Source organism: Ostrinia furnacalis, unplaced genomic scaffold, assembly GCF_004193835.3.
Source record: "Ostrinia furnacalis isolate ACB-3 unplaced genomic scaffold, ASM419383v2 OfSCF3952, whole genome shotgun sequence".
NCBI classification, from domain to species: Eukaryota; Metazoa; Arthropoda; class Insecta; order Lepidoptera; family Crambidae; genus Ostrinia; species Ostrinia furnacalis.
Genome location: NW_021134191.1, coordinates 99369 through 121958, shown reverse-complemented (window position 1 = coordinate 121958; position 22590 = coordinate 99369). Strand labels below are relative to the sequence as shown.

At 37.7% G+C, this 22590-nt stretch overlaps 1 protein-coding gene across 1 annotated transcript in view; it reads right to left on the bottom strand.

Annotated features, from left to right (window-relative positions):
• The window catches only part of twin (CCR4-NOT transcription complex subunit 6-like twin), a 130622-nt gene extending 108956 nt beyond the window's left edge, over positions 1 to 21666 (bottom strand). Inside the window, 4 exon segments of the mRNA XM_028312423.1 lie at positions 13724 to 13899; positions 18516 to 18709; positions 19600 to 19715; positions 21535 to 21666. Of these exon segments, the coding sequence (XP_028168224.1) occupies positions 13724 to 13899; positions 18516 to 18709; positions 19600 to 19707 (478 nt within the window). The 5' untranslated portion in view covers positions 19708 to 19715; positions 21535 to 21666.
• Between the last annotated feature and the right edge of the window lie 924 nt (positions 21667 to 22590).

Sequence of the window (22590 nt, the reverse complement as noted above, 5' to 3'; positions counted from 1 at the left end):
ATAGTCTCCGCCAACCTTGACTATTAAGCAAGTTAAATCTCAATAGGATTTAGTCTGCGAGCAAAAGGTTATCAGAAACCAATTAAGCGGAGATCTTGTAGGCACAGATGGGGGCGATAAGACGCTATTACACGAGTTATAACTCAGCTCATTGTTCGGCACGGGGTTCACAGCGTCGAATGAGATAATACGGACACGTTTGATAGACAGAATAAGCGTCAAGCCAGTGTTGTGTACAGCTCGCGAGCAGAGAAAGTGATCAGGCGATTCGTTGACCCCGTCGAATCGCGTGCTAAGATTCTAAGACAAAATCAATTTTCTATCAACTCTCGCTCTCGAATGGATGCGTTACCCGTCTCTGCGCCTGTTACGAGTTATGCCAGTTATTACGACAGTCGGCTCATTATAGTTTCGAAATGTGGAAAGTTATTAATGAGAGGTTCGAGATGTTTGCTAACGTGGCGCTGAACCGTACCAAGATCTGGCTGATAATTTGCATGTAACGTGCGCGGTATTTGAACACTTGGAATNCTTGGAATAAGATTCAAGTGACGTTATTTGTGTAAAAACATTGTGTTTGCATTTTTACGCTTAGTAGAAAAATAATTTACACTGTGCTACCTGTTAAATTATAATGTTAAGAAGAAAAATAAACTCGAGAAGGTACAAGCAAGTTTTCCTACTTTGAAATCTTCTTAAAAAATTCAGAACGTGTTTTGTGCGTTGAAAATAGTTATTCTTTGTTCTATTTTGCATAGGTATAGCCAGTAAAATTGCAATAAGAATAATCTTAGGAGCCGTGCAATAATGTAAGCAGCATGAAGCAATAAAGAAATATGACTATAAGATGAGGTTCTAAAAGGATTGGATTTAAGATGTTCAAATCTTTATCGTAGACTGCTTTACTCATATTCTATTGGAAAGATTTTATTGCCATATAAAAACTAGTAGGCATAGCAGATACTCCTTGTATCTGAATGGATATAGAAAATATTGACTCGACGAGTTACAGATAGGCCTATCATTTTCACCCGGAAACCAGTAAGCGTTGTTTGTCACATTTATATGCCAAAAACATTACCTACCATTACATTCGAAAGTGGTCAAATAAATTTATTTGCAAAACATATTATCACATTTTACGCGACATTTCACTTTCCTTTTCCATTCGATTTCGCATTTAAAATGTATGATTTCATATGTAAGTTATAACGTTGTTGATCTGCTTATCTTGAATTTCACTTTCGTTAATTCGCGACGCTTTATATGCAAATAAGTAAAACTTTTCGCCAACAGTAAATGTTATTGATTTTTATGTTTCCCTTTTCTGTCTTTTAATTAAATGATTTGTCAGTTGTGAGCAATGAAATGAACAGTGGAATTTTAACTCGATTTGAAGCCCACGATTTTCTTTTTATGTGCCGCGCAACAAAGCATTTCATTTTCTCGGCCCTCTTTAAGAGCCCGAAGGCCCGATTTCTCCATCGTTTTTCAATAAACCCGACTGTCTAACGCGTTTTTGTGTAAACAACCATAGTGCTGAGTGTGTGACACACATTCTGGGAAGGTCGTGGATGTTCGGTCAGTGGGTCGACAAGGGTTAAGACGTGAACAATGGCGGTTCATTTTGCAAAACTCAGCGAATACGAGAGCTAAATGCAAGCATTTTAATAAAAATTGCCTTATTTGCATTTACTGTTACTGTGAGCTTCCGGTGAACAGGCGCGTAACTGCGTTTCCGTTGGCGAGCGGCGCCGCGCGGTGTTAGGTGGTTAACTTAATAGTAACTGTCTACTTATTGATAAAGAACTATCGATTAGTGAATGTTTTTCAAAGTCATGATAACACGCCGTGTTTATTTAAGTTAACTTTGTATCAGGTGTCTTTAATTGGTGTAAGTAATACTTTTTTTGCAACCTAATAGTAGTTTCATCGATTGTTTACCTCAAACATATACCTACTCTATCTACATAAAAGTACTTTTTCTTTACAATTAAATTCAACAAGCTTTTTGGAGCAATTTAAACTGTTAACGGAATTGAGCAATTAGTAACACACGCGCTATGTTTACTTAATGAAATTGCCTACATTCAATTAACCAATCCAAAAACACAGTCATGAAACTAACCGAGAGCGTTTTGGAAGCAACAAGCACTCACACATAACGACCCAAAAACATGACAAGCCGCCCTAATGGTAGTGAGAGTTACGGACAAAAAGTCAAAAAACATCAAACAAACATTTACCAGCAATTTGCTCGGGGCGAACAATGGTCATTATTACATAAATGTGTGGCAAAATGCGAATTCGGAATAAAACACAAACAGAAAAGGCGTAAATGTTCGAACGTCGAAAAAAAGAGATGATTGTTCGGGAGAAAATTGTGGCATGGGAACCAGAATAGGTTGATGGCGATGATGTAAGTCTCGAAGAATACAGCTCAAACATAATTATGCAAAGTATCGATAACAACGTGCAAAAAACATCACTAAAGAGATGCGCCCGCGCCGCGCGGGTTAATGCGGTTTTGATTGGCGCCGCTCAAGCCTACACTTTCACTAGCGCGCGGCTCGCGTTATGGTTTCTTTGGTCTGCAACGTTCACTAAACGATGTTTGTCACGCCTCCGTCGTTTAACGCAGATCTCTTATTTATTGCTCGGAAGATTTATTAGAAACCATGACGTGGGCATCGATTTCTCTCAGCGCGTTTTCAAAAGGTCGCAATATGGCATTTGAAACGTGGGAAACCAATTTTCCACGATTTCCAGTTGACTGATTTAAGTAAATAGGTCATGAATAATTTATTCCAAACATGAAACGAGGCACGGGCTGCTTATATTTTACATTCGTTACGTTGAATCTAAAATGTTCTAGAAGTGTGACTCTATCAACATAAGCCCGTTCTTATTTTATTGGTCCTAACTACATGTACCTAGTTGCAGAGATGATAACAAGAGGTGGGAGTAGCCCCGTCATCAACACAAATATTTATTGTTCGTCAAAATTTTACATTCCACTTTACATAACATTGTCCTATTCCTTAGTACCTAGCTAGGTATTGTGAGTTAGTGACATCTCTAGCTAATTTCCATTTTAATACTGAATTTAGCATACAGCTCGTTGCAAGTTTCCTGTCTCATCAGCATGAATAGCATGATTCACGATGACCGTTTAGCTTATTGTAAATACCTCGTACCGGGAAATGGCTAAGTCTCCAGCGGCGCCAAACAAAAGTGGCAAACGTCTCCCCGAAAATGAGCAGCGTCAAAATCTTTATGTCCTTCAGGAATCCTGTTAACTTGTAATCGAGTATTGAAGTTTCATATGCAATAAATATTATCGACAAAGAAATTGTAACTTAATACAAAGTTATGCGTTTTCGCGGCACGAGCTTATTTTACGAGGTAATAAACCATAGTGTGTCGGGCCTCTATGACTTAGCAATATTAAGAGCTATCCACTTGGCTCACGCTCATTTGTATTCCATTCAGCGATAAATCGCTAGACTGTTGTATACGAAAGCACCTTTAGAGATGTCATTAAAAACAGATCTGTGGCGGAGTTGGAATTAAGTAAGCAAATCGTGGAATACGATCAACATAGTCCGAACCACCTCATGAATATTAATAAACCGCTTTAAATGTCAACTCAAAGTCATTTCAAATAGGGATGAAAAAGTTTTGCCCGCGCACAAAAAGTAGAGGTATTCGTGTAATTGAACGAAAAGGACAAATTGTACATTCCGATATAACAGGCGATAACTGTTATCTTGTACTTAATCGTAACGGTCATACATATTAACATGGATTATCGTTTTTGCTATCGTATTATTTTCCTGGTACGAACGGAAACAAATTCTTTGTTTGCAATCCGTATCAACATAGATAGTGTTTTACCAATATCAAATGAACAAATACTTGTTCACCTTGAAGACAAATGACTCATTGGAAAAGTTCTTGCACAAAACACCAAAGCTGGGATTAAAGCAGGTATCTTTATTGATACAAAAAGCTGTAATAAAGCTAAATTGATGTTGAGTAAGATCAATAAAAATGAAATGTTAAAAATAGACAACAGAAAGTACACGTAAATAAATACTAGTAAAACTTCGTCCTACTAAAGCTACCACTGGAAAAATGGCTACAATAATAATAAATGAAAGTCAGCGAAACGAAAGACCAACAGAGGTTGACTGAAAAAGATAATGCGACCTTCAATATTCGACCCCGACAAGGGCGTACCGTCCTTGCACTCGCGAGCACGCCCTTGGAAAAGTTGGCAGAACGGTTTCATTATGCGTTAATTACGGCATCTACCTCGATAGTCATTGAAATTAGACCGCTAGTTATCGGTCAACATCAATGACAGACGCTGTAACTAAGGTTACGCTGGGAATCGGTATTTGTTACCGGTATGTATCGGTATGTGTTTGAATTAAATAAACATTTCGCGTACCATTTTCCTGAGAAAAGAAAATCAATCATGCGACTTCTTTAGTCAAAATAAATTTGTGTGGCTCAATTGGTAGGTAAGTGAACATCCAAAGTTCCAAACCGGTAAAAACATTAATGTGGCATCGGTAGATTCGGATTCTCTACCCGGTAACAACCAAAACTTTTATTTAACCTACATGTATTAACGACATTTTCTTTCAAAAAGCTATCGAAACTGTCATTTAGGAACCGGTATACTTATGCCCGTTTTCACCATCAATCCCTAATTTTAAAGTAACCCCTTTGAAAACAAAATTCTTGTTGTGTTACCATCACTTAATTTAGGGATTGGTGGTGAAAACGGGCATTAGTGTTTGAACCGGTTGGAAAATGAAACCGGTATCCTCGCATTTCTAGGGACAAAGTAAGGGTACATCCGCGACCTCCAGACTGCGCCCCCGGGACAAGGGCGCCCGCTGCCCTTGCACTCGTCCGCCTAGCGTCCGCCCTTCAGGCCCTCCGAGCAAGTGCACGGCTGACTTTTTAGTCCTCTTTGTTTGGGGGCGAACTGCTTTGGATTGTTTTCATATTTATGTTAGAAATAAGTCTTTTTACGTGCATAAAAGTAATACTTGACATTGTATCTATTTACTTACTACGAGATTTTAAGAATTTCAGCTGTATTCAAATCGATTCAAGCATTTTAGTTTATTTATAACGAAAATTACAGAATACTCGAGACTGTCTTTGTTTTAAAGTCTTGTAAAATTAAGTAGTTATTTTGTAAACTCTTGAGTGCCAGTTTATATTTTGAGAAACTTGTTTCACTGCTGACTAAAATGAATCTAGTAGAACCATTTCGGATTATCGTTGTAATAAACTTAAAATTACAGAGTAATCCCTTCGACTCTACTAAAAGTGATATCTTAACCGTAATCATACCGCATTACTACAGGGGGATTCCATCAGAAGTAGCCATTACGAGTCAGAACAAGCGTCATAATGTGCAAATAATACTATTGAAACCAGAGGCAAAATTAGTGGCAGGGTTGCATGATTTAAATCAAGTTGATTTAAATCACGATTTTTTTAATAAAAATCATTGATTTAAATCAATGACCTAAAATGTAATTAATGAAAGGCTAGGAGTTAATATTAATCAACTGTAATGTTCGAAAACAATGTTAATATTAGGTGTTAATGTATGAAATTGTCGTTTTGTATGGAGAATCTGAAAAATTTAATTTTTCCATACAATCACATTTGCGATTTTTCAGATAACCACAAAAATAATTTTTTTTGGCAGTGTTGCATGCTCCATACATCAATTCCACGTAAATAAAAAATTATTCCGTAAGAAAAACTAAAGAAATGATCGCAGAACCTAATAAAAATAAAAAAAATCAAATTAATCAAAACAATCGTGATTTTTTTTAAAAAAATCTGATTTTTTGATTAAAATAAAAAAATCGTGATTTTTATCCACCCTAATTAGTGGCCAGTCTGAGCGCAATCTAAAAATAACATCACAAGTTATATCCTCAAGAGAGCGAGATAACATTTCGCAACGCGTCTGTATAGGAGTTGGTCTTGCGCAAATCGTTGTGACGTCATCGCATTTGGTTCCGGCTTCACTTTCGCGAACACTTTCACCCGTTCGACCAGTGCGCGGGCGCCGCCGGCCGGCGACGGGACGCGCCGATACCACGCTCCAACACACGCAGATCCATCCACACTCTAATCCCTCAATAATAAGGCTTGTTTTCTAACGATAACCCAAAAAGTCTTTGTGGTCATCATAGATGGGATTGTCATTCAACGCGAGATCTACTAACCAGTTAAAACCGAGTCGATAATTTATTCGGACAACACTATTGTGTTGCGGACATGCGGATGTTACCACAAAGTCCACAAACTGAACCAGATTAAGACGAAAGATTCTTTTTGTGGACTATGAGTTCTGCGAAGGAGATACTATCACCTAAGTTGCAATGTAAATTCTCAGATATTTGAATAGCCTCATAGAACCGAGGTTACAAGAAGTATTGTATGCCATTTAGGTACCTCTACTTTTTAATTTTGGTGAATCATAACAATTTCAATAGTCTCAGCTTAATACAGTAACAGCTATGCTAATCCATCGTGACCAAAACGTGAAATACTGATAACTGACCTACCTACATCTGCCAGAGACGAACAATAAAATCTCTAAGTTTCTGACTAGAAATTGTGCTTTTAGTTCAACTTGAAAACCACAGCCGTTTTGTCCGTTTTCGCGGCTCTCATTACGACTCCGAACAATAGCCGAGAACTATCAGTCAGACGGAGTTCGCCGGGAATGCGAAAGCACCGCGAATTTCTCCGGACGTTCGCGTGCCGTCGTCCGTAATTATAAAAGGTTGCTTACGTAATTTAATGGCAGCCAAATTGGTGCGTAGCGCAGCGAACATAAATGCTCCGATCACGCGAGTTTTGTAACACATGTTATGATTGTAATCGACTTTTTACTTTCCTTGTTTTGCATTTTGTGAAAACAAAGAATATCTCTTTACTAAACACAACAATAGTTCAAAAGTCAAGTGGGTACTTAGTTTGAATGATTCTTATCTACTCAGACGTAAAAAGCTGATAGCTCTATACTGGGAAAAGTGGGTAACTTGTAATGTCTTCAAAAATTCAACCTTACATGACCTACGCCGACTAAGTACGATGTCTCTATTTTTAGTTGCTACTGTGCTTATGACCTTAATTAGTTTTTAATCTTCTCCTCCGGTCACCGTGCTAAAATAACAAAGGAGTTACTGTAGGTACGGATCCAACGAAACCTGAAGTATCAGTAGTTAACTTAAGGAAAATGGACCACTTTTGTTCGGACTTGACAAGAGCTAAACATAGTGACATCTTATTTAGTTATAAGAGGTGCGATTTTGCATCAAGTACGTGTGTCTGTTGGGCTGGATAATGCTTATTCATCCTTGTCATCTTGGCAGGAGCATATTCGTAATTTTCTCAGTGGGCTTCCCGGATGCCATTCCAGCATTCTACTACCTTTAACTATATGAATGATGAGGCAAAACCTGACTGTGACTCTTTTGGAATTTTAATATAACAAAAAGTTATTTTTAGTCAGGGTAGATAAAGAAGATAAAGGCATTGTAAGTAATTACATTAAACGGATTTCCCTTTCCCAACAGGATCTGGATTGCATGGAAAAGCATATTTTTAATGTTTGTGTTTTATTATACTGTGCAAAATCATGCCAACAACCATTACTGGAACTAATTGCGCTTAAGTTTAAATGAAAATGAATTAAAATATAGAAAATAATAACTCGTGCGCACCTATTTACCGTTTATGTGTCACTAAACGTGCACATTTTCCATAAACACGATCAAGTATTTGCAAATGACATTTCCATAAATATCTCTACCGATTGGCCACGGTAACGGTCTCGATCCAAGAAACGTCTAAAACAATTAATTTACCGGCACGACCGTCTTCCCACACTTTCTAACGCTATTGTATTGGAGTGAGACAATCATATTATTATCTCCTATTTATTGTCATACAGGCCCCGACAAAGATCACGATGTTTTTGAATAAAAATAGGAACGTTTCCATTTTGACTTTCTTTTATTGCACGAAATTGTAATTTGCAAATATGCAGTTATCAAATCAAAAAGAGAAACTAGCATTTGTAACTTGCTTCAAGAACATTTTTGATTAGGTAGATTAAATTTAGGTAAAGAAGTTATGATTTACGATGAAACAAAAATCATGTGGCGAATCTTCGGTTCGGTTCCGACTGTTTCCGCATCTAGTGAGTTAAAAAATTCGTCAATTCCTAAATAGGCGAAGTTTCTAACATCTTATTCGTTGTAATTCGTCAAGTAGACATCCTTTTTCGAAAACTTTGGCTCCTGTCGTCTGTGTAACACGATGGAATCAACTTTCACTTTCACAGGTTACGTAAGAACGTAACCTTTTTCCAGCCGGTTAGGCATCCACATACAGAGATCTCCGTTCTCTGATGCTCAGTCATGTTACTCAGTCTAATGTATCCAAATATGTATTGTTATTTTTCCCAAAATATCTACACAAATAGTAGAAAGAGGTAAAGTTTGAGTGTTTAGTTGCAGAGAGCAACTACTGAACCGATTCTGAAAATTCTTGCATCACAACTGTAATATAATATTTTTCTAACGTAGACGAAGCCGCAGAAAAAAGATAGTACGTTTTAGAAAATTAAAATTGTCGTTGTACAAAATTAAATTACGTAATCGGAACTTTCCATTATGAAAAAACCCAGGCCCCGTTTAGTATCGTATAAATTTAATATTCTATGCATTATATTCTTAATGCAACAGCACGACAATAACACCTTTATAATGTGCCGCGTACGAAGAATATGGAATTATTTAATTTTCTATGTGAGAATCTATACATCCGCCTGATTTGATTTGCAAACCGCAATACTACGAGCCATGTTCGCTAGTTTGAATCTTGTTGGGGTCAAATGTCAATCAAATGTAACAATAAACATTCATGTTTAACATGAACATTAACACCTCTGCCTGTACCTTTCATTAGTCAATACTCAATCATGTAGATGTTATAAATTAATGAGACCAGTGTTGGACACGCAAATTGGAGTTTCTTTCCTATTGATACTGCAATTGAATATTATTAATAAGAAAATGTATTGAAAATTTGACATGTAATGAACATTATAAATTATGTATATTTATTATTCTCTTATTCAAATCAGACCTTTATGCCATATGTATTGTATAGTACCTATTCATATTATTTATATTATTGCATTATCTAGTCATGAAATTACACGCTTTGCTTAGTTTGGTTAAGTAAACAGTATTCTAGTTGGAACTATTTAATATTATTCACATATTAACTAATATGTAATCAAAACAACGGCCCTACGTAGGTGGGATGATCTCGCCACACAGTGTGACGGCCTTATTCAGATCATCCTTCGCGAAGGTCAGTCAGGCAATGAAGTTGATGCGCCGTGACCATTCGTTGACCCTCACATAGCCATAGGATTTAATGTGTCGGTGGCCAATTGAACTAATTAGAGATAAACAACAATAGTTTTGTATTGTCTGGATTTACTGGACCTAGGAAGACTGTGCCTACTTTTATTTTTCTGTAGCGACCAATCTACGTTTTCAGTCAGAAAGCACGACTTTGGCTTCGTATTAATTTTAGCATTTATAAAATCAATTTATAATAAGATTTAAAGTAATAAACAAGTAGCAATAAAAATGCAATTTAGTCGTGCAGAAATCAGGGCGAGTCATTATTATTCGACTGGAGTTTAATTTACTTACTATTTGACTTCACCATAACCACGGCAATCATGTTGAAAGTAAAGTATTAAAAATACAACGTTAATATTCAATATGCAAAGCAACTCTCGCTGCCCGCTGAGTACACAGAATAATCAAGCTGACTTTAATCAAAATAAAGAAGTAAAATGTACAGTTTTAACTGTAAAGAATCATCTTAATCCATCATGAGAAAATAAGCAATAAGGGGACAGATACGCGGTCGAAATCATAATTTAGGGTATTTTAATATCGTGCGGATTTTATCACGGACGCGGCATTGTCCCGCATGCGTGACAATCGCAAGTGTCCTTTTCATACAAGTATTTATTGTCCCTTGTGCGTATTTTACGCATTAGGGCGATTTCAATATGCTTCGCTATCGCCACAATCCCGAATACTTTATAAGCCACCGCGTTCGCAGAAAGTCGAAATATGTTTTAAACTTTCAACGTGCGAATATGCATACATGAATGTTTACCCGCCGTTAAACGGCATAACGCGATATGTATTGAATACCGGGAAAATTGCGACATTACGCCCGCTGCCACAATGCGGGCGAATGTTTATTCGCCTTTTTGTGTATTCGCGTCATCTCGCAAGTTTCTTCCTTGAGTTTTGGTATAGTGACGTGTCGTGTCGTCACTCAGGTGCATTGTATTTTATCGATAAGCAAATCTAAAAGCGAAAGGTCACCGACTCATCACCAAATCTCAGAAACTATAACACCTACAAACTTGAACTTTGGCAGGTAGGCTAAGAACGGATTTTACGAAACTCCATCCCTAAGGCGAAATCGCGGCAGGCCGCTTAGTACTCTTATAATTTTTGTTCTATTTACATTTAAGTTTAACTGTACCTACCTACCTACCCATATATTAAATTGGTGTTTGTTTTATTTGGACCCAAATAAAACATTATTACGTATTCTATTCTAACAAAATATCACAAATCAATTTAGTGCTCTAAGATTTTATTATAAGATAATTTTAACATAATATCCGGTCAAGTAATATGAAGGGCGCTACTTCCGCGCCTCTAATTATAAAAGAATAAGTAGCTACCTATTTAACTTGTCTTGCTCATTCGTTCTTTTGTCTTAGTGGTAAAATGAAATACGTTTTCTCTATTGAGTCAAAAGAGAGCCGAGTCAGAAAGCCAAATAGGTAAGTATGAGTTGGGGTAACTTAACAGTCGATAATAGGGACATCACTAGTAAGAACGACAAAGTTGCATTTACGTGGTTCGGTGGCGGAATGAGGGAGCGAGTCTCACCAAGGAGCGAAGAAATAAGTAACATTGTTATGCGTTCTCAAACTAGTTGCAACGAATTCAGGCCGAGTGTTTCCAAAGAAAAGTAAAGCCATTATGAATCATCCACTTCCTTGCATGCATTACGTGGTTAAAGCTGAATACTAAGCAATGACGATGACGGCCTAACGAAAACCGAAAATTGCATGTAAGATGGATATTGTTTTGAGACACGTAATGAACGTGATTTTTAAAGAATTTTCAAAATCCCAACGAATTTAATTTTTGTCCAATTAGCATTTCTTTACCACTAACAAAAAACTAAATGTGTGACGTAACTCATTAAGCACACCGCTTAAGGATTACGCAAGCAAACTTTGTTTTAATTTTGGCCTGGATAGGCGTTATGATTAAATGGAGGAAGTGACGTCATGAAATGATGGCAAGAAGTTACGTAAGGTTAATGTCCCGACAGAACTATACTTTCACCAGAGCTGTGCATGCGATGAATTTTATTACTGTGCAGTTTCCTCTTTAAAATGATTGAGATGTCAAATTTTAACTCGGTTTCATAACGCCACGTGCCGCCATATCTCATTAGAGTCAGAGTAAAATGAAAGGGAATGCTTCAAATGATAGCAAGATGTTACTTTTTTCCAGTTGCACCATCTAACTTTGACCGTAACTATAACGCTATAACGATAACCGGTGTTTTTTGTATGGAATTTGACAGATTTTGATGTTTGTCAAAGTTAAAGTAAGATGGTGCAACTAGGTTGCCAGGTCCAAAAACACAAAAGCCGGACTCTGTGCTTCGTTTGGCCGGACATTTTACCCTAAAAGCCGGACATGTGACGGGGGGGGGGTGAAATTAAGTGTCATAGCTCACGAGTGAGTACTTCATCGTATTATCGGTTGCCCAACATAACATCCTGATGCGTGTGCTTTATATCATTGTGTGACTCGACTTTCGCCCAGGCCAAATAAAAAGCCTAACAAAAGCCGGACAGGCCGGACAAGACCGTAAAAAGCCAAACATGTCCGGCTAAAGCCGGACGCCTGGCAACCCTAGGTGCAACCCATTCTAAACATTACAACATTACAAAAGACTAGCTGACAAGTCAGACAGTTGGATGGGAAAAAGAAGAATGGTGTTTTAATGGTTTTCTTATGACCCTTCCTCGGACTGGAACGAATATTACAAAAAAAAGTTGTTTTTTGCAAGACATTAGCTAAATCTAATCTAATAAAGTTCTCTAAATAAAAGCTCGTTGGTTGTAGTTTTCATAAGATATATTCATATTAGTACTACGTGTTGATTACCTTGAACGTAAAGTAACGTCATAAACGATTTTTGTGAATTTTACAATATCTTAAAGCTAAATAATAATAAATCTACGCAGATAAACTCGCGGGCGGAAGCTAGTTTTGCATGAATCTGTACTTAACCACTTTCGGTTTAATATACTTTCTCATCATCTCAACCGCACAAACGTCACGAAAAAGAGTGACGTTCCACAAAATTAAGTTTTTAGAACTGGGTCACAAATATTTCGCGTGACAATTTCGATGGCGGCCGATACCATTCGCGGGGGCATCGAAACAAAGAGTGCAGTTGGGTCACGATGTGACAGACGGGACAAACCCGTGTAAGCAACTCGGTCAATTCTAAAATTCTTGCTCATGATTGAGTAAGGTTTAAAGTTTTTACCAAAGTTTTGAATGTCGCCTAAGAAACTCGTAGCGACATCTGCCGGTTCAAGGATCAAAGTAAACTTGCACCGGGAGGCGATAGATGGCGTTGGTGTTATCAAATCTGAAACCGTGTCCTAGTTTGTGCATTGGGAAAGTTGGGATTGAGATTGATTACTGACATGATTACTAAAATCTTCCATACCTTGGAAGTCTATTTAAATGACTGTTCTATTTTTTATGTTATACCAGCAAAAACCGCGAAGATTCATAATCGTAAGTCGTCGTTGCTATACTTTTTTCTAAGGTAAAAAAAACACCTTTTTAAGACTGCGGGCATTCAGTCATTATGTGGAACTCCACTATTTAATGGCCTAAAACCACAGCAGTCTTCTGCTTAGCCGCCCAATGGCTTTCCACAAGCTATCCAATGTTCGTAGGCATTAAAAACCGGCCTATTCCACTTTGATCACCTGAATTTGATCAGCCAGGTGATCAAAGTGAACTCCAAGCGACACTTTGGTGTGCTCTGATCATCCATGGATAAGATCGCCTAGGCGATCAAGGTCGACTTCTTATCCATGGGTGATCACAGGACACCAAAGTGTCACTTGGAGTCACTAGGGTGATCAAAGTGGTATACCACGGTACCAGTGGTAGACCAAAAACCAATAGGGATGTTTCCTGGGTAAAAAAGCAAGAGTTTTAATTAGTCCGTCAGTTAGCCTATCAAAAACTATTGGACACGTATTTTTAACTTTTTAAAACTAATGAAAATGTAAAGAGATAAAGCGTGCCAAAGTTCTAAAGAAAAGGCCCGTGACGTCAGTAAGTGCGTAATAGTGCAGCACTTGGAGACGTCGCGCGGAACTTCAACGCACTATAGCTTTGTAATTATGTTTGATTGACAATTCAAAATATACGTGTCCAATATTTTTTTTATATTAACATTGACGGACTAAAAAATTTTTTTTAGGAAACTAGCCTATTCCACATACCTTGTAAATTGTCTAGCATATAGGTGAGCAGCTTCGCGGTGCCGTTGTTGTCGTTATAAATGGACAGCATCTCCTTGCTGAGCGGGTTTCCCTGCAAGCCGAGCATTTGCAGGTGAAACAACTTGCCCAACTCGTAGGGCAAGACTCTCAGGTAGTTGTTGTGCAGGTGGAGTTCTCTGGAACAATAAAACTCATTGTTACTTCGATAGTGAGTGTAGTGGAAGTTATTAAATGAAAAGAGTGGACTGTATAAAATTAATTGTCTATTCGGTATAAATTTACAATGATATTGAGACTGTTTAGTGCAAAGTCGTTGAAGAGAGTGCGTCAGGATCGTCTTCTTCTATGTTCGCTCGCGAACCGAACATTGCTCGTGCGTTCGCCGAACGCTCGCCGCTCCCTCCGGTCACGCCGCCCGCGGGCAATGTCCGTGAGTAGACACTCATTGTTGGTCATTTAGTTTATATCCGTTGTCAAGTACCCATAGTACAAACTTTGCTTAGTTTGGGGCTAGCAGCGCAGTGTAAAATGTCCAATGATATTTATTTATTAGTTGATATTGCAGAAGCACCACCCTATCTAGTTCGTTTCAGCCGAAAGACGTCCATTGCTGGACAAAGGCCTCCCCCAAGGATTTCCACAAAGACCAGTCCTGCGCCGCTCGCATCCAGGCACCTCCCGCGACCTTCACCAGATCGTCGGTCCACCCAGTGGGAGGCCTGCCCACGCTACGTCTTCCGGCTCGTGGTCGCCACTCAAGAACTTTCCTGCCCCAGCGGCCATCAGCTCTTCCTGATTCTATCTAGTTCACCAGAGACAAATAGTGAATTTGACCTGTAGTATAGGAGTGTACTCCCCCCACGCTCTCACCAGACTCACGCCCGTATTCACAAACGATGTTTGCTTAAGTGAAGCAGCAAATCGAACGCACAGCGTTGAATAGAGCTCTGTGATTGATTCGTATCATCGTATGTCACCCTGTGCATCCACGTGAGACCTCATAGTTTGTAAATACGCGCGTTAGTCCTAGCCTAGCTAAGGACTTCATGCTTGTGACTCCATGAGTGATCAGTTGGTGGAACTCTTAAATAATTTGTAGCACATCCACCTGTCTTATCAGTTAGATTACATTTTCCCTAATCACCCGGCTAACCTAATTATAATACCGTTATGTTAGGAGTGGAATCACCACAACCATTCTAAAACTAGAAGACGACTGAGTCAACTTGAGAAGAAAACTTTTTTGTTCTTCTTGTTTCTTATGGAAACTTATTCCCACACCTATAAAACGTTCGCCCAGGTTACAAATTTCATTGATGTAGGTCTTGTTAGTGGGTAGTCGGCCTGGTAATCCTTATTATTCGTTATTAATCCGTTAATTTAAATAATTACATCCTTTATTGAACAAAACTGTAACATCATGGTCCACAAAAAAGGTTTACTATAATCGCATTATGTACCATTTTAATGTTTGATAAAAAACAGCCTTGTAGTTATTTATGGCTGTCAACGATACAGGTTTTGTTAATTAAGTTTACTTATTCCGTGAACTATAATGATCGGCTCGAGTTCCATAGCAAGTTCACCGCGTTGTTTACAAATATCCATCAATTTACATAGTTATCATAACGTGAGCCCGGTTCAAAGACCTCGCATGCTAAACGACTGGTTTATTGTTATTCTAATATCAACGCGTTTTTATGCTACGCGTGTTTCAAAATATTTGCATTATATTTTAAAGGTTTTATTTTGAAAGAAGTCACTATAATAATATGCGATATAACATTTGCTATCGATATGTAGAGACGTCATCTAAACTGTGAAATGTTGTACTGTGTATTGTGCCAAATAAACAATATTCTATTCTATTCTATTCTAAAATCTGTATTACCATTGCATGTAACTTTCCCTTGGTTTTGGCAGAAGCATTTTAAATTAGACACATTTATCATTAAAAATATTTTGTTTATCTTTGAATTATAAATCAAAAGTCTGTAGCTTATATTTAAGTTAGTAATCAGTACCGCAAAACCGATTTACAAAAAAGAACTTACATTGATCCAATTACCCAAAATACAACCTTTACCCGAAAAACTGTGTCACACGAAATCCATTAATACTGTCAAAGTTATAGAGGTCAAATCGGGTTGCGTAGGCGCAGCCCATTCGCCCAAAAAGCGTAACGCAAACCAGAGGCATTAAATCACAATGGTTGGCGACACCTCTTTGGCACCTTCAGTTCGATAAACAATGTTGAATTGAATTTATAGCGAAGGTCGACAGATTGCAAGTAAACGAGCAAACAGTTTTAACGTTTGAAGATACAATCGAGGTCGGTCCGAGCGCCGATCAGAATTAAATCGTCTATTTACAACCTAAGGTCCACTGTAGGACAAAATAATGTTTATTTATGCATGTAGTCAGTCTGAACCTATGCATGGAAAGAATCTTGTTGAATAACCTTATAAACCTATGCATTTAGTTTTTAATTCAAATGTGATGAATATGGGTATACTATCAGCTTTATTGATAGTTAACTTACTTAGGCTGAGTTGCACCACCTAACTTAACGGTAATTATGACGATAACCGGTGCTTTTTGTATGGAGTTTGACAGATTTTTGACGTTTGTCAAAGTTACAGTAAGATGGTGCAACCCAGCCTTAGTGTTATCATCGTCGGTCGACATAATAAACCTCTGTACGGACGATAAAACTTAATTCACTTTTCTACTCATCTATCCAACTATTCATTGACAGTATACAAAGTAACTAGCTCAATTAATTGCAATCAAATGTTTGAACGTTTTGAATACAATGCCTGAAGAATGACAATTAAGAACACGTAACACGACACAGTGGCCTAGTAATTTGCTCTTAATACTGTAATTGGTGCAACTAGTTTTACGCGCTCTTAATAGATACGCTAACTTGGTATTCAGATTGATCAATGCCAATGAAGTGTAATTAGCATTGGAAATGGAAAGCGTACGATAGCGTTGACGGAGAAATTGGGTTTAATCTGGTGCCGCAGGCGCCTATGTATTGCATTAAATAGACTACAGGTATAAACTGAGTAGATTTCCGCGGTAGCGGGGGGTGCGGGAGGGGTGTTTAATACATTAAATGCCGTGAAACTTTAGACTTGTAACGTGACAAGTGGCGGCTGTGCTACATCGTGATTTGTCACCACAGGAACAAACTTAGTAGTTCCACTATGTGTCCTGTAGATCATACTAAACATCTTTCGTAGTGTACTAGTGTAGCACCATCCATAGTTATCGGCTTAGGGTAGTACTAAACCTCCTGTAGATGTTTTATTGATACACTCTTGGGAATATCAACCTTAGCGACTACGGGACTAATCCCACCTGTCGTTCCCACCGCTGCAACTCTTGTGTAGCCAGGATCTACCGCTTGTCCGCCAATAAAACCCAATAAGTGAAGGTAAGTTTGTCCCGTGGCCGCGGAGGAAAGTTCTGTCATTGGACCCGCAACGAAATTAATCAGAAGATCCACCTCAGGTACTGTGCATTTAGGTTGTACCTACTAAAGATATTGACAGTCTTGAAGTGAATTACTAGTCTATAATATTATAGACTTATAGACTCTATAAGACTATCTTACATGGAAAACCCAGTCTGAAGTAGCATGCAGATAATGTATGAGCTGATTTTTTTATTCACGTAATTTGCAGGCACACTGCAAGTTTATTGACACTCGTGTACCGTAGCATGTCAGTCAGAAAACGGTCGTATCGTGTTGTTTTAGTTTACTCAAGTGGTTCTTATAATTTATTCACACAACAAGAAAGAATGACATGACTGACATACGCGTAGAAGTTACTACTAGCTAGCCTGCATAAATAACAAAATATCTAGAAATATTTATTAAAAACGTCATTCCTTAACTGTTTGCAATTTCTGAAAGCAAAGAATCAATTACCTATCTATCGGCTATAATTTTCGATAATCGCGACTGTTTTTACCAGATTGGCATCAGAAAAGTGACATACTCTCAACTAAGGCAATGTTTTTGAGTTTACAGAATCGATTTACTGATAAATTGGGAGACCACAATTACCACAAATATCGACATATTACTAGCTCATACAGTACGGGTGACTCTACCCCCTATGACAAATACCTACTTGCAATATTAACGCGGGCGAAAAGGTCACTGGCATGTTTTTACGACACATGGCGTCTACTGCCTCCATTTATTCCGTTAAGTGCTTAGGTAAGTAAGTACTACAATAAAACAGGTTGGATAAATGTTTGTCAATACCAACATAACAGCATAGACTTTAAGAGAACCTCGGTTGACTAGAGGAAAACTAAAATAGAGGAAAATGGCGACAGATAGTGAAGGTCCTGCACGCAGTGACATTTATTTGTTAATTAATAGCTTCTGTTATCTCCAAGTTTCTAAATCAACGAAATGTCACTAGCCTTACTAAATATCAGCTAAAACCAATTTCTTTGAGAGTAATAATACGTCGCTCTTTCGATTCAGAAATAATAAAATGAAGTGAATAATAAAATTCTTTTTTATTAGTCTTGCCCTTTTCAGGGCACTTTTAAACATCTCAACATAGTTTTTAATGTTTTTATTTATGTTATACCTCCACCTGTTACTATGGTCAGCATGCTATTTGCCATAATTCACTTTTTTTTAGATTCTGTACCTCAAAAGGTAATAAACGGAACCCTTATAGGATTATATTGTGGTCCGTCCATCGTCTGTCCAGCAGACTTTATATTAATAATTATCATAAAATTAATGTTAATTTACCTGAGCTGTATCAAGTCCCCTAACTCAGCCGGCAAAGAGCGCAGCTTGTTGTTGGACACATCCAAGGTGTGCAGGTTGACCAGCTGGCTGATGTCAGACGGGATTCGTTGCAGGGAGTTGTCGTTCAGATACAGCGCGGTCAGGTGAGTCAGTTGGAACAGCTGGGGCGCCAGGGCGCGCACACCTCCTGTTACCTGGAAATGGGAGTAGAACGTCATTTGATCTTCTGTTAACCAGTTAAACGGGACTATTCCCACCTCTCGTTTCCACCACTGCAACTCCTGTGTAGCCAGGACCTACAGCTTGACCGCCACAAAAACCCAACCAATGAAGGTCAAGTTTGTCCCGGGGGAAAGTTAAACTGTCATTGGACCCGCAACGAAATTAATCAGAAGAACATAGGAGTTCGAAATTAAGGTTCGACTTCCCTCCGCAGACGCCGCAGATGCGCAACCTTTCCGCCTAGAGTTTTCGACTCGGAGCCGCGGCGTCTGCGCCGCTTTGAATTCGCCAGTATGGCAAGGCCCTTAGATAATAATCGAGTCCTGGTTACTTGAGTAAAGAATTAGAATTTGAAATAACTAGAGAGGTAGGTAAGTGTACCATCTCCTTTGTGTATTTTTTGCTTTTCTTGTCTGGTTGATAGTCTACTTTTGACTGTAGGTCAAATAGGATTGAGCATGGTAAACAAATTGTATAAATTTCCAGTTTGGCTACATTTTTTGTCTAGGCATCAAAACACTAGTAGAAGTAGTAGAACAAGGTCATTTGATGTTGTTATGAAATTCTGAGATTCATCAAAAATTGCAAAATAAATAAAAACAAAACAATGTTAACCGAATTAAAAATTCTATGATTCGTCAAAATTATGATTGGATTGTTACAGTTATAATAATTGACAAACTTTTCCCACTTTCTGATGAGAGAACACAGATTGTTATAACACCAGAAATAAGAAGATTGATGAAAAATTAAAAATATAGGTCGAGAGTGTTAACGGCTGGCAAGAACATTGATTATGTCTTCAGAAAGATGAAAGCTGAGTATTTACATTTAAAGTCTAAATTGCTCCGAAGATGCATACCTCAAGCGTGGTCCAGCCTCCGCGCCGGCCAGACGCTCGTTCCGCCTCCGACATAATGTGGTATGTGCGCCCGCTAGCGCCCTCATGCTTATCTTTGTTGCGAGACATGCTGTCAACTGAAACACAACGGAAAATATTAATTTGTGATGTCATTTTTGTTTTAGGTACTCACACAAATAATTTTGCTTAATATTTTAAAACTAGCTGACCCGGCGAACTTTAATGGCAATAAATAACGGGATAAAAAGTATCCTATGTCCTTCTCCAGGCTCTGAACTATCTCCCTGACAATTTACAGCTAAATCGGTTCAGCCGTTCTTGAGTTATAAGTGGAGTAACTAACACGACTTTCTTTTATATAATAGAAATATTTGACAAAAATGTATATTTTGAATTTTATAAACCCTGTAACTTTGTCAAAGCTGTTTACGTGACATTAGCGAAATCACAGTTCTCAAAACCAAGTCGTGGCCAAAATGAAAGAAGAAGAAGAACATCATCTACAAATACAGAAATGTACAGTCTTCAAATAATTACGCTGGAGATTAGAGAATTTGTGCTAGCTAGTTAAAATTAAAAATAAAATAAAATTCATAAAATTCATTTATTTTTGCAAATAGGCTTTAAAAAAGCGCTTTTACACGTCCCAATATTATGATCAACTACTACCTTAAAATTACATTTCATTAAGTTGTTACGTACTTCTTTATGGCTATTGATTGATATACCTAGATAATAGACTCAGATTGATTAGTTGAACATAATTTAAATAGCTACTAGGTACTACGATTTATATGAGAGGCAGGTGCTTTGCTTAGAACAACACATCACCCCAAGATAAATATTTTTTAGATTACTAGATAATACCTCATTTATCTAGCAGACTCTAATTTAAAAATACTGTATCTACAATATGCCTTTAACAAATACATTTCACATAATTTGAGGTTTTATGCTGAATAAATTTGTAACAGCCAACAAGTTAATTTACAGTTTTACATGTTGATTCTACTTTATGTAAGTAGGTCAACTTCTCTATTCTACTCACACTGAATAAGTTGCAAAAATCTGGTTTATGTAGGTCTTAGAATATACCAACCTAAATTATACATATAAACTAGTTGGTTTTCAATATAAATTTAGAAAGTGAAATAGTTTCGCTGTAGGAAAACAACTAAAACTAGCATTGTATACTAGTCTACTTCTTGTATTATTGTCTTGTTTATAGATTTTGAAGTATACATTAAGTAATAAAGTAAATATAACAAATCTATTCATAGTGCCTACGTAGTAACTATGAGGATGAAACTTGGGAATACAAAGTAACCACAAAAAATTAATGTTTAATGTTACAGATACATTACTTTCGATGTATAAAATAGATGGCAATCGAAACAAAAACTAACAAATACATAAAGCTATAATGCGTTTGCAACTGAATAATTGATAATACTTATAACAATTTAATCAGTATTTCTTACTTTATCTATATAAACATTGATAGTGATATTTGTTGTTGTAGAACTACTTTACTGGTTCTACGTCAATTGAAAGCAAAAGATGTACCTTGGTAGCACCGCGAGGGGTCATTAGGGGAGATATAGAGGCTTGGTTCGTTAAACTATTATCTTCTTTTGAAAAGTAAGTACAACAGGAGAGTTCCATAACCTCCGCCAAGAGGGAGGTAAACCTACAGAAGAGTGACAAGTTACAGTCATTTTATGTGTACAACAACTATAAATGGCTTATTTCAAAGAAAAATGAGCGATTTAATTCATTGTTTTAACGATTAGAAGGTAAATGCGTAGCATCTTTGTGTACAGCTGACATCAAAAAGATGGGTCGACTCGACGCACAGATCCAAAGCGCCAAATCGCAATCGCTACTTACATGTAAGAAACACTGAAAATCAATACTAATTCTTTTAATATATACCTTCATCTACTCCTTAAATGGTTTTACTTAAATTATGATTATAGTAACGGGAAATAAATCACTGTAAACACACTATAGCACAATCTTGACAAACACCACATCAAACGTCCATTTACCGACTGCAGCGCCAATCTGCGTTAGCGGCGAATTCTAGAACTTTCCTCTTGTGTTGTGGCGACCATAGACAATAATATTTTTGCGCCTGGCAAGGGCATAAATGGTGGGCGTTTTTAAAAATGACATAAACTTTCTGTTTTATTCTAAACTAGCTTTCCGCCCGCGGCTTCGCCCGCGTGGAATTTTGTCTGTCACAGAAAAACTTTATCGCGCGCGTCCCTGTTTCAAAAACCGGGATAAAAACTATCCTATGTTCTTTCCCGGGACTCAAACTATCTCTATGCCAAATTTCATCAAAATCGGTTGCGAGGTTTAAGCGGGAAAGCGTAACAGACAGACAGACAGACAGACAGACAGACAGACAGAGTTACTTTCGCATTTATAATATTAGTTGGGATAGTTGGGATATACAGGGTGTCCCGTAATGTAACGTCAAGCCGAAACTGGGTGTTGAGGCAAGTTGTGCTGGTTATCAGAAAAATATAAAAAAAAATCTATGTGGCATATTTTGAAAATAATAGTGATTTAAAAAAAATCTAAAAATTCTACTCCAGTTGACGGTCCTTTTACTCGTGTTGCCACAAATCTTCACTNTCTTTAAAGTTCGCATCGCGGGTGGTTCGATTTATTTGCTGTCGAGTGTATATTATAAGAAACTCTTTTCCGATGAGAGAACACAGGTTGTTATAACATTATTGATGAAAAATATAGGTAGTTTGAGAGTGTTAAAGGCTGATATAAACATTGTTTATCTACTGCACAACGATGAAAGCTGAGAATATACATTTAAAGCCTAAATTGGTCCGAAGATGCATACCTCAAGCGTGGTCCAGCCTCCGCGCCGGCCAGACGCTCGTTCCGCCTCCGACATAATGTGGTATGTGCGCCCGCTAGCGCCCTCATGCTTATCTTTGTTGCGAGACATGCTGTCAACTGAAA